This window comes from Bos taurus, chromosome 9, assembly GCF_002263795.3.
Source record: "Bos taurus isolate L1 Dominette 01449 registration number 42190680 breed Hereford chromosome 9, ARS-UCD2.0, whole genome shotgun sequence".
NCBI classification, from domain to species: Eukaryota; Metazoa; Chordata; class Mammalia; order Artiodactyla; family Bovidae; genus Bos; species Bos taurus.
This window is the reverse complement of record NC_037336.1, coordinates 61,763,451-61,777,034: the sequence shown is the minus strand read 5'-3', so window position 1 is coordinate 61,777,034 and position 13,584 is coordinate 61,763,451. Positions and strand designations below refer to the sequence as shown.

Sequence of the window (13,584 nt, the reverse complement as noted above, 5' to 3'; positions counted from 1 at the left end):
TGTGCTTTCACTGCAGGGGGTGCAGGTTTGATCCCTCATCAGGGAACAAGATCCCACATGCCACATGGTATGGCCAAATAAGGACATCTCTTAAAAAAATAAATAAAGTAAAAATACTAAAATAAATAAATGAGTAAACGACTGAAGTGCTGCATTTCCTTCTCCAAGTAATATAATTACTTAAGAGTTAAAAGAAAACTATTCCACTGCTTTACCAATATTTGAGTATCCATGTTCCAAGCAATGAATAGGTGCTGCCGTTAATTCTGGGCAGTCCTAGAATTTCATTTGGCTTTTAATATAAGATTGCATCTGCATATTTTAATTACTCATCCCTTTTGTCATTCCTTCCTGTCACTCTCTTTCCCGTTGGATATATCATAGGGAACTATATATCTTATAATCCTGTATATTCATTACTCAGCCTTACCCAGAAATTTGTGAAGTAGCTCATAAGTAGCCCAAGAGTATTTCTGAAAGGTTCAGAGACACACGTCTCTGTACATGCCATTCTGTACATATCACGGCTCCTAAGCTAATCAGAATGTACACTCCAAATTTCCCTTACCAGCATTCCAGGGACACAGAGTTGAAGAACAATGATAATGTTTACTGCTCACTTTCCATATTCCAAGAGTGAACAAAGAACTTCACATGTTATCACCTTCTATCAAGGAGTCACACTTACCATAGACTATTCTAGAGGGGATGGTGAAATTTTTCTATTTGGAAACATTTAGGGGCATATTGTGGAGTTTCTTGCATATCTCAATTGTTTTTCTGTTTCTACATCATTCTTAATTTATATTTCAGTACAGATGGCAATGCATATTACTGATGGGGGTCAGTTTTGAGTTTCAAGATGCTATATGAAGATATTGAAATAAGTATTAGGTTGGTGCAAATGTAATTGTGGTTTTGGACCGTAAATTTTAAATCATTATAACAAGGCTCAAACACATCTTTATTAATCAAAATAGGAACCATTACAATCAACACAGTTTTGCCAGTGAGAAATAAGTTTGTTTATTCCTGTGGTATAAAATCTATGCTTCGAGATTTGACAAACTCTTGGAAAGCATTTTCTGCCTCCTCCTGGTTGTGGCAGCACTTTGCCTGCAAAAAAGTTGTCGAGATGCTTGAAGAAGTGGTAGTCAGATGTGAGAGGTCAGTAGGTGAGAAGTCAGGTGAAGAAGGCGGAAGAGGCAAAACTTCATAGCCCAACTTGTTCAACTTTTGAAGCATTGGTTGTGTGACATACAGTCGGGTGTTGTGAAGAAGAACTGGGGCCATTCTGTTGACCAATGCCAGCTGCAGACGTTGCAGTTTTCAGTGCATCTCATTGATTTGCTGAATATACTTCTCGGATATAATGATTTCACTGGGATTCAGAAAGCTATAGGGGATCAGCCTTACAGCAGACCACCAAAGAGTGATCACGACCTATTTTTGGTGCAAGTTTGGCTTTGGGAAGTGCTTTGGAGCTTCTTCTCAGTTCAGCCACTGAGCTGGTCATTGCCAGCTGTGGTACACAATCCACTTTTCGTCACACATCACAATCCTATTGAGAAATTGTTCATTGTTGTTGTGTGGAATAAGAGAAGATGACACTTCAAAAACTTTCTTTTGATTTGTGGTCAGCTCTTGAGACACTCACTTATCAAGCTTTTTTTGCCTTTCCAACTTGCTTTAAACGTTTCGAATGACCATACAATGGCTGATGTTGAGTTCTTTGACAACTTCTCGTGTGGTTTTAAGTGGATCATCTTTGATGATTGCTCTTATTCAACTGTTGTCAAATTCTGATGGCCAGCCACTGCACTCCTTGTCTTCAAGGCTCTCATCTCCTTTGCAAAACTTCTTGAACCACCACTGGACCGTATGTTCCTTAGAAGTTCCTGGGCCAAATACATTGTTGATACTGCAAGTTGTCTCCACTGCTTTACGACCCATTTTGAACTCAAATAAGAAAATCACTCAAATTTGCTTTTTGTCTAATATCATTTTCATAGGCTAAAATAAGTATAAAATAAACAGCAAGTGATAAGTCATTAGCAAAAAAAGAATAAACCAAGAAATACACATTAAAATGCTGTGTAACATAACCACATTTATTAAGAATGTATTCCAATATCAAATGGCAAATTTCAACAATGTAAAAACCAGTTACTTTTGCACCAACCTAATATCTTATTCCCTTCAAACCCCAGTATAAAATTTAAGAATTAAGAACACATGTCATTTGCTCTTTGCTAGAAGCATTTAGCTCATGCAGTTAACTACAATGCTTACTAAGAGAAGAATGAAGAGTTTTAATTACAGTTATTTAAAAAATAAAGATGATCTATTTTCAAACATTTGTAAATTCATCATTTGAAAAATTTAAAAACTTCTTTCAAAATTGACTGCAAACATACTGTATTTCAGACAGTAATAATGTATAAACTTCACTGTAATGCTTTTTTACTTCATTATAAAATTTTCTATTTTCTCCTACTGTTCAAATAAAAATATGCTTTTATAAATAAGCTGAAAAGTAATTATCTTTTCACATCATTCAGGATATGTGATGCTATAAATTCTTTAGATTTATATATTTTACTAAATCTCTGAAGTTCAAATTTAATTTATACATTATGAGTAGTACATTTGCTCTAGCTTAGTGCAAAATCATTAAACTCTTTAATTAAATAATGATTTTTAAAAGGTATGGCAGGCTTTTCCCTTTATTATGTAAATGATGCTTTTTGCATTTTTTTCTATGTTAAAAATGAATATATTAATCTAATCTGTTCTCATTTCTCAAATAGAGTCTTCCTTGCTTTTGAGGAACAAATCAACCTTTCAGAACTTAAACTTCAAGTGTTTTGACATTAGACAGTGAAATAAGGCAGAATCCAAAGACACTGTGTGTTCTTTGTGATAATCTAGGATTTTTATTTGATTCCAGGTAACTTTGGACAACAGACATGATGGGATGTTTTCTCTTTGAATAAATAACAATTTAATTACACCACTGAAATAAAATATAGTGTGGGCTTAATACATTGTAAATATTACAGAAGTACTACTTCACTATAGTAATTTAATGACTGAAGCTACATTGAATAACAATCTTACTAGTACTTGTGTACAAAGTTTTATTACTAACAAAGATATTGCAGCGGTTGCAAGGATGTTACCAGCTCAACAAACATCTAACAATACAGTATTTCTCTAAGAGGAAAAGTAATCATGTTTGATTTACAGACAATAAAGAGCTATGTTTTCCACTTGAAACATTGGAAATAAGAATCCAGATCATCTGGTATCTTGATTCATATTATTACAAGAAAAGGTTTCCTTCCTTGGGGATGCCGATCATCCCCAGCAGGCCTAGTACATTAAGTTGATGTGAAGATAGCTTTTAGGATGCCACAGCAGTGTAAAGAAACTCTCCTATCTGAAAATTACTGATTTGTAGGCCACTGCTTAAACATCTGACTTTTTGAAAACCTATTTACATACATTCAGCCCAAATCAGTAGATAAAATGTTTTGTCTATATTACAGTAGGCATTGTTAACGTTTCATCAGAAGGCCAGTGCAAGACAATTGTTAATAACCATTGCCCAGCATTTAGGAGATTTTTAAATATCATACAAATATACAGTTAGATTGTGATAAATCTAATTTTGCGCATGATATTGGTGGTCTCTTTTACAGACATAAGATGGCAGAAATTAATCAACAAGACAGTAACTAGAATGCTACTCATCAAGGGTCTAATTCTCATCAGGAGGTTGGGCGTTTTCCTGCTGTGTGGGTTTAGGCAGCCACAATTCCATTACACTTAATACCACTTGGACTCAAAGTGATGGGGAATCTTGGGGATCATCTCAAGTGTAGGCATATGTCTGTAGCTTCTTCCAGATCTATGTTTCTTTTACACTTATTTCCTATGTAATGGAAAAGTAAGGGTTGTTAGAGACAGCCCTCTTTTTCTAAATGAAAATGTGGGTCTGGGATTGAAAGATTCATCATTACTCTGAAGAAACCAAGCAGGTTGGCAATTTGGCCCTTTCTGAAGACATATATGATGGTGAAATGCATGGTCAGGACCCATATGTCAGCCTTAGAGGAAAGAAGATAACTCTGAAGCTAGACCTTATAAAATGTACTGAAATCTAAATTATATTTAAATCAATGGATCTCATTAAGGGACTAATTAATGAATGGTACTAATGAATAATAATTCTAATGAGTATATTCATTGGGGAGAGCATTTGAGTCACTTGGGTTAGGAAATGATATTAAAAGTGTCAGAGTGAATCAAACTCATTTAAATGTTTTAAAATGAAGGTGGCATAACACATACAGGATGATATTTCACAGATATTTCTTAGAATATCAATAAGCACCAAGTTTAGTGCTGTCAGCCCCATTGTCCCTTAATTGATTATATATGATTAAGATCTTGTAAGCACAACACACTATAAAATCTACTTTGCATACACACAAATACAGTTTCAAAAATGAATCCCGAAATTTTTCTACCAATAACAAGAATTTCATCTTCACCAGGTCTTCAGAGCTGTGAAAAGAGCATTGACATTGCCTGGTGAGCTCATAGATATGTGGATTCATCTTCAGGGTAATTTGGGACTAAAGAGTGGCAAACTCTTCAATGGAAACTAGGAACCCTGGTGAGTTTTTTCATAAATAATCTTTTGTCCTTCTAAAGAGATCTTATTAATCCTCTAGCACCCTGAGCCCTCATCTGCATATGACAGAGAGGTAAAGTGAAGAAACCAGCAGGCAGATTCGAGCTGTACAGACAATTAAAAGCATCTCAGCTTGGTCCACAAGCCATATTCAGCCTTATACTGCAAGAAACGACATTGCCCCATCAGGCTGCTTGGGTACCACATAGCTAGCAATCACCAGATTAGCTAGCTCTCCACTTTACTTCAGGCTATGCAGGCCTATGCAGGCTATGCAAAAGCTACGTTTTATCCATTTAGGGAAAAGGTAGTCTGCAAGCAAAATTTGTCAGAGTCGAATGGCTTCTTCAGCACTATCAATGCTTACTGCGAAAGGGCCTAATTTGGAGCACCCATGGCACCACTGAGGATGAAGTGGAGGGTAAGAAGAAAGCAAGCCATGTTCATCATTATGCCTTAGCACCTCTAGCTAACCAGGAGCAGAGGACAGCCTCTTCCTTAGCCCGAACCTATACAGGCAAAGCTGCTGGGTTGTCACCAAGGGCATCTGCTTGAAGTACAGAAGCAACCACATGACGTCCAGGCCTCCATCCCAAGGGTGTCAGCTCCTCACTGCCCTTTTCTCTCCCACTTGCTGTCTGATTGGCCTTCTTACCACATGAGCCAGATCTGGTAGTCTCACTCCAGTGAGCAAGGTATAGAGCTACTTAAACTGGGATCTCGCTGCCTACACATACAACTAAACTGTGTTACTACTGGCTTTTCTTCTTTCTTTTAGAACCACTTCCCTTATAATGACTTACATTTCCATGGACTTGATCAACATTAGGCAATCAGAAACCAAAACACTTCTATTTCCTGACATGAACACTATACAGACCGTGACTTGAGTGTTCATGGTCAATGATTCCTTGCTAAACACTGGTCTTATGAAATATCTAAAGGTCAGTTTAGTAACACTTGATCCAGTTTCAAAGGGGGAGGGTTCTGAAGGTTTATGGTCAGTGTTTTTATCAACAAGATTTCCAGAAGAACTCAACTTTAGAAACTGAATTCATGTGCGAGAGTGCAGCAAGGGGAACAGTGTACACATGGTCACAGTTTTCTCACTTTAAGACATTACTAGAACAGTTACAGGATAGAATCACACACATACACACACATTTATATTCACACATACAGTAGAATTTTACTGATCCAGACAATACTTCTTTTCAATTAAGAAAAAATGAAGACTGTTGTTTGGCCACCCAGGCATGAAAGCTACCTAAACCTGGAATATAAGGATGCAGTACTCTTCAAGTAAACAGCGATTGCACAGTGCTAACAACTTACATTAAGATTGACACATGCTGTCTTAAGAGGTCCAGTAAGAGCTAAAGACTAAACAAAGTCAGTGATTTCAGCCAAAAGTCAATAAGTCGTCTCTCTTTTGTCCTGCCTGTAATCCATCACTCAGCAGAACAGTTAGAGTCCAGAAGATAATACGAGTCCTCGTATGAAATGCAGGGCTAAGAAAATTTTAAGTGTCAATGAGTTCTGCTCAAGACTTTGGACAGTCTTAAAATTCTTCTTGTTGGATTAACAGAAAAATAAAACTTTATGGTTATTTCAATGTCAAGTTTTAATAGAGATTTTTGAAAAAATATTAAGGTTTCTAAAGTTAGATCATGGGCAATAATGTTTTAAAAAGTGGTCTCATTGGCATATATCCACTGCTTAGGTTCCATTGGTCTCATAGAAGCCCACCTTGCAGTTTCGCTGAACTAGACAAATATAAATAACACATAGTAAACACTAATATACATCTCACAGGACACACTGCATGTCACAAAATAGCTCTACTTTAGTCCTAAAACTGTTGTAAAAATGGAGATCTCTCAGATATCAGAAGTATCTCTGATATTTCTGGACAAGTACATTTCACATTATAATGAAAGTTGTGATTACGAAGGCATTACTCATTTAATGGCCTTTTTCTATGGGTACTTGGGCTTTCAACTGTGTAGCTGAAAGTGTCTCTCTTATTTCATTGAGACTCTGCAAGGACCTTCCAGTTCCTGAAGCCACAGGCTCTCTTCCCTGTAAACCTCCAGAGAACTGAGTTTGAGGACCTACACTATAGAAACGTTAGAGAACTGATAACTGATCATGGTGACAATCACCTTTTCACTGAGCGTGGTCAACTTAAAAAAATATAACCGATGAGAGGACAGACGCTTCTGGGTTTTGAGCTTTAAAAAAAAGAAAGAGAGAGAATTTTTTATTTTTTCTGTGCAGCCAGGGAAGTGTCTGGCTCACAGAGCCTCGGCAGACGTGTCCGTGGACACAGACATGGTCACCTTGGCGATCTTGACCGTGCTCTTGATGCAGCTCTCCGCCGCCCTGTGGACACTGGCTGCATTGTTGGCGTGTTTGTGCAGGCAGTCTGAGTCCCCCATGCTGTTATCAAGAGGCTGTGCGGTGCCTTCGCAGGAGGGGAACATGCTCCGGAAAGCATGTCTCAGGTCCTTGCTCCGCAGAGCATAGATGATGGGGTTCACTGTGGAATTCAGCAGGCAGAGCATGCTGCAGAATGCAAACACCGTCTTAATGAGCTTGTTCATCTTCCCAAAGACATCGTATACCATGATAGCGAGCAGAGGGCCCCAGCAGATGATCAAGACCACCAGGATCAGGACCAGGGTCTTGGCCAGCCGAATGTCCATGCGGGCTTGGTCGGGCCGTGTCACCTGCACCTTGCCATCCTCGGACGTGTGGATGATGATGCTCTTCTGGGTACCACGCTGGATCATGCGGACAGCATGGCTGTGCGCCTTCCAGAGGATGTACATGTAGGCATACACGATGAACAGCAACAGCACGCTGGTGACCCCGATCCAGAACATCAGGTAGGTCTCGTCAATGAGAGGGAAAATGTCTGAGCACACGGATTGCAGTTTCTTGCAGTTCCAGCCTAGCAGGGGCAGCACGGCGATCACAATCGCGATGGTCCACATCAGGCAAAACGCCACCACGGCCTTAGGCCGTGTGACGATCCTCTTATAGGCCAGGGGCCTGTGAATCGATATGTACCTGTCGATGGCCGTGAGGAACAGGCTGCCCACCGAGGCTGTGAACGAGGCCGTGACCCCACCCAGTTTGAACAGAAACACGTTGGGGCTGTCTTTGCGGTGGAACACGTGGAAGTCGACGAAGCTATAGACAAAGATGACGCTCCCCAGGAGATCGGCGACTGCCAGGCTGCCGATGAAGTGGTAAGAGGGCCGGCAGCGGAGGCTGCGGGAGTGGAGGATGACGCACAGCACCAGCAGGTTCTCCAGGACCGTGAAGGTGCCCAACGTGAGGGACAGCACAGCGATGGCCAGCTGCTGGCTGGGGTTCAGGATCATGAAGCACTCCATGTCCATAAAGTTCTCCCCGCACTGAATGTTCTCATCATTCTCCTTGTAGGAGGACAGGGACTTGTTGTAAAATTCGGTGAGGTTCACCTGGTCTGCTGGGACCAGCTGAGGACTGTCCCCTGCAGTCATCTTTTCTTGGAAGGGACTTCCCCTGAAGGAAGTCAGAGGAAATTTCTGTGGGAAGTACCCTAATTTGGATGCCATGTCGCTTTTGATATCTTCGTACTGAATGTCATTGGCACCCATGTACAGGAGGTCTGTGGTGATGGTTCGGAAGGTGGTATCTGCCAGGCCGTCGAGGATGGACTTCATCCCCTCCGTCTTCAATCAGGCCACACACACAATGACTGAGAAAGAGCCCCTTAGCGGGGGACCCTGATGGGAGGGAAAACAGATAAGCTGAATGGTCAAAGAACCGGGAGAATTAAAACATACCAACCACAAAAATTCCCCCCAATGATGGTAAACATCCCAACAATGTACCCTCATGTTATTTTATTCCTATCTCTAAACATAGGTAAAATCCTTAGCCAATCATGGAACTGGGAGAATTAAAACACACCACCAACTGATGTTGGGGAAGATTGAGGGCAGGAGAAGGGGGTGACAGAGGATGAGATGGTTAGATGTCATCATTGACTCAACAGACATGAGTTTGAGCACACTCCGTGGGAGACAGTGAAGGACAGGGAAGCCTGGTGTGCTGCCGTCCATGGAATCAGAGAGTCAGACATGACTGAGTGGCTGAACAACAACTAACAAAAAATCCCCGAAAATGACTGTAAACATCCCAACTGTGTGCTGCTGCTGCTGCTGCCAAGTCGCTTCAGTCGTGTCCGACTCTGTGTGACCCCACAGATGGCAGCCCACCAGGCTCTCCCGTCCCTGGGATTCTCCAGGCAAGAACACCGGAGTGGGTTGCCATTTCCTTCTCCAATGCATGAAAGTGAAAAGTGAAAGTGAAGTTGCTGTGTACCTTCATGTTATTTCATTCTTGTCTCAAACATAGGTAAAATCCTTTAACCAATCCAGTCAACAAAACAAGTCAACTCCTTAGTTGAAAAAGAAAAGCTGCCCAGAGAATTCCTTGGCGATCCAGTGGTTAGGGCCCCATGCTTTCACTGACAAGGGTGCCAGTTCGATCCCTGGTAGGGGAGCTAAGATTCCACAAGCTCACTGCTCCATGAAAAAAATTAAATAAAAATAAAGCCATGCACTTGATTAATGTACAGAAAAATATACAATAATAAAAATAAACACATAATTAAAATTAAAAAAAAAAAAACAAGAAAAGCTATCCAAAGTTGATGAGGTAGAGCACACCCCCAACACATCCATATCTTTCATTTTGTAAGCTCTCCAGACTTGAGTCACTGTGTGAGTCCCGTGTGGCTCTCCAAGGCCTGGTTGTCAAGTGAAGGCAATGTACCTTGGGTGTGGCTACATTTCAGTTGTGTTAGGGACTGTCTGCCACCTGGCCTCTACTCTCTCTCACACACACAGTGTCCTAATGTTGGTGTAGGAGAGTAACCACAAGTCACATAAGCTCTGCTCTTGAAGACTTGACTGCCATGTCACATAGGTAAGACCAAGCATATAAGAAAACCAAAGAACAAGAGTGTAGTCAAGGATTGAGTTGGATGGCCTATGTGTTGAGTAGAAAGGCAGAGGAAGACATTGCTGCGAACTATAGGAAGCATGCAGCCATCATAGGAAGATCCAGGTTCTAGCTCTGACTCCACTGGGCAAGTTTCCTGACCCAGAGAAGACATTTGAACTGCGCCTGAGGTGCACTTCTACAATGTCTACACCAGCCAAGAAAATTGTTATGAAGGGCAAACTTGCACTGAGGCTCATGAAACTGCTTCCAGAGAGTGACCGCCACCAGTGGTGGGTGATACCAGCGCACGCTGGAGGATGGGAGACAGGCTTAATTGTCCAAAGCTTTCTAAGTGGATAACGCTGGAAATAGGATGGCTGAGAGGAAGAGTCGATTTTCAGGGCTCTTCAGTTCTCAGCTGGGCAATTTGGTTCTGTTTCAAAATAAATGGTCAGAGAATTGGTTTTGCTATTTATAAATGTTTGTTTAAAATGTGGCTTTTAAGCTCTTTAGCTTATAAAAATTATTTGAAATACTGAGGGCAGTCCACAATATATAGTAAGTGCACACAAATACTGTCTGATTTTGCTTATATGAGGTACCTAGAATAGTCAAATTCATAGTCAGAAAGTACATTGGTAGATGCCAGGGAGTGGGGGATCAGTGGGTGGGAAGCGGGCATGGGGAGCTGGTTTTAAATGGTGACAGAATTTCAGTTTAGGAAGGTGAAAAATTTGGGAGATGAACGATGGTGAGACTTACACAACAATGTGAATGTACTTAGTGCCACTGAACTGCACAGTTGAGTATGGTTAAAGGAGTATGTTTTATATTATGTGACTTTCACCACAATAAAAAAAATATTAAAAAGAAAAAACTGAGGGCAGTCCAAGATGGCAGTGTAGAAAGATCTTCAACGCTCCTCCTACCACAGGGCCACTGAATCTACAGCTACAAATGGAACAATTCCCTCTGAAAAAGAGTTGAAAACCAGCTGAATGGCGCTCCACAACAAACCGTAAAAGGGCCACATCAAGACAGGTGAGAGAGTTAAATAATGATGTCATACTCCTGAAACAAACATAATGTTCAGTGCTAATGACTTCAACATAAAGAAGAACTATTCGTAGCCCATTTGGTAAAGAATCTGCCTGCAATGCAGGAGACCTGGGTTCAATTCCTGGGTCAGGAAGATCCCCTGGAGAAGGAAATGGCAACCCACTCTAGCATTCTTGCCTGGAGAATCCCATGGACAGAAGAGCCTGGCAGGATACAGTCCATGGAGTCATAAGAGTCAGACACGACTTAGTGACTGAAATCAACAACCAACATTAGAAATACAAAGTGATATCTATCCTCATTTCAAAAATCATGAAAGTCAATATTTTACTTACTAATTGTCTTTTTTGTGTGTGTTCCCAAATATATAATGCAGTTTTGAGGAGGGGAAAGATAGTCATTAACTTGGATCCAATTAAAATGCTGAAGAAAATCCAAAAGGGGGGAGGGGGGTGGAAATATGTGTGTGTGTGTGTATATATATATATACATATATGTTATTCACTTTGCTATACAGTAGAAACTAACACGTCATTGTAAAACAACTATATGCCAATAAAATTTTAAAATGTTTAAAAATAAATTATAAAAATTGTTCCCCTATTGAAAAAAATTCTATATCTGAACTAATAACTCATTAACTCATTCATCCAACAAATCATGGAGCACCCACCACATGCCAGGGCCTATATGAGGCACTAGGAACAGAACAGTAGCCAGGGAGAGCCCCTGACTACATGAAGTTCAGTGTAGTAGAGGAGACAGGCAGCTGACCCTGCAAGTATGAGAAAGCATGGTAACAGCTACAGTCAAGGACATACACGATGCTGTGGGAGCAGCAGTCTAGGGGTTGAAGGCGGCTTCCCCCAAAACAGGATGTCTACACCAAGAGTAAGTAGAATTCATGTGGGTGTAGACAGGACACAGAGGCAGAGAAAATCATTTTAATGACTACCTTAAGTGTCCTGAAGTGCTTTTCATTGTTTAGTAACTGGAAACAGGCACAAAATGTGGCCCAAGTCCCCACCTTCTGCCACCTCCATGTCCAAGCCACCATCACAGCTCACCAGAACCTGAGCACCATCTTCACGGCCGGTTTTCCTTCCTTTCTCTGGACCAATCCCCTTTTGACCACTTCCCAAATAGCTGCTGTGTGGATCTTCATAAAATAGGTAGTTGATTATGCTACTCCCGTTTCAACCTCTTTGCCCTAAAGACCAAGTTCAAATTCATTCACAAGGTTTCCCTTTCAGGTTCATGCTCTCCAGACCATCCAACACAGCTCTTCTCTCTGCCTTCTGTGTAGGCCCAGCTGAGTGCCTTTCAGATCTGATTCTCACTCCCTGTGCCCAGAGTTCTCCCCCTTCTGTTCTCCCTGAGCAAGAAAGATCTCCACCATCATCCCAATTGCCCACAGGACAAAGTCTAGTAAAAGGCTTCTTTCCCAAGGTCATCTAACCCTTGCCTGTCTTTTCAATGCTCCTCTCGTCACTTCTGGACTTGCCGCTTGCACCAGATAATTCGGCTCCATGAACACAGCAAGTCCACTGCTTTTCAACTTGGTGCATTAGTTTCCCCTGCTTTTCATACTCCTCTCAGCAAACATCCTTTCCCTTCCTCCATCTGGCCAAGTCCTTTCCTGCAATTTGATGTCACCACCTCCTATAGCTCCCATGATCAGAGGAAGTACCCTCTCTGGGGCTCCTAGAATATTCAAATAGAGTTCTGTCACAGCATTTACTTAATAGTCTAACATTTCTCTGTGTTTGCATATGTTTTGCCCCTCCTACCCAATAGACAGTAAGCTCACTGAGGGAAGGAATTTTATCTTATGTTTACCCACAGCATATAGTGTAATGCCTACCATATAGAAGGGGACCCTATATATGTTGGTTGATTGAATATACGTATTTCAAAAAAGGAAAAGGTGAGGGACAGATTCTCCCGATCACAATGGAATAAAGCAAGTAGCTTGAATCAAGGTATCTTGCCTAAATCGCTACCCAATCTATATGCGCTAGAAAAATGCTCTATTTAGATGAGGTTGTTGATATTTTAGGGCTTCCCAGATAGCGCTAGTGCTAAAGAACTTGCCTGCCAATGCAGGAGACATAAGAGACTCAAGATTCAATCCCTGGGTTGGGAGGATCCCCTGGAGGAGGGCACAGCAACCCATTCCAGTATTCTTGCTTGGAGAATCCCATGGACAGAGGAGCCTAAGGGGCTACAGTTCGTAGGGTTACAAAGAGCTGGACAAGACTGAGGCAGCTTCGCTTGACTTTGATATTTTAAATGAAAGCTGCCTTGTGTAATGATTGTGTTAGTTGCTCCGTTGTGTCTGACTCTTTGAGACCCCATGAATTGTAGCCCACCAAGCTTCTCTGTCCATGGGATTTTTCAGGCAAGAATACTGAAGTGGGTTGCCACTTCCTTCTCCAGAGGATCTTCCTGATCCAGGGATCTAACCCGGGTCTCTTGCATTGCAAGCAGATTCTTTACCCTCTGAGCCACAAGGGAAGGCCCATGTAATGATTACCTAGCCTAAATATACATGGGGAGCTTTGGCTAAATAGTGGTTAGCAAGGATATCAGCAATGTTTTATCAGACAGTGAGCAAAGTAAGTATGACAGGTAGGTCAGGAGGGCTCCTCCACCCCTTCCTGGTCCTGTAGCCCTTTTGCATGATCCCAGTGTGACCTGTACTGACAGTATGGAGACACCACTGGACCAATGGCCCTAAATCCTCCACAGTTAAATTCTGGCATTACTCAGAAACTTACAGCTAGCTCCTTTTCTGAGCTGGCTCTGTACTCCTTCCC

At 41.4% G+C, this 13,584-nt stretch overlaps 1 protein-coding gene across 1 annotated transcript in view; it reads right to left on the bottom strand.

Moving 5' to 3' along the window:
• Positions 1-2,916: 2,916 nt before the first annotated feature.
• The window catches only part of CNR1 (cannabinoid receptor 1), a 29,547-nt gene continuing 18,879 nt past the window's right edge, over positions 2,917-13,584 (bottom strand). Inside the window, 1 exon segment of the mRNA NM_001242341.2 lies at positions 2,917-8,481. Coding sequence (NP_001229270.1) covers positions 7,000-8,418 — 1,419 coding nt within the window. The 5' untranslated portion in view covers positions 8,419-8,481 and the 3' untranslated portion in view covers positions 2,917-6,999.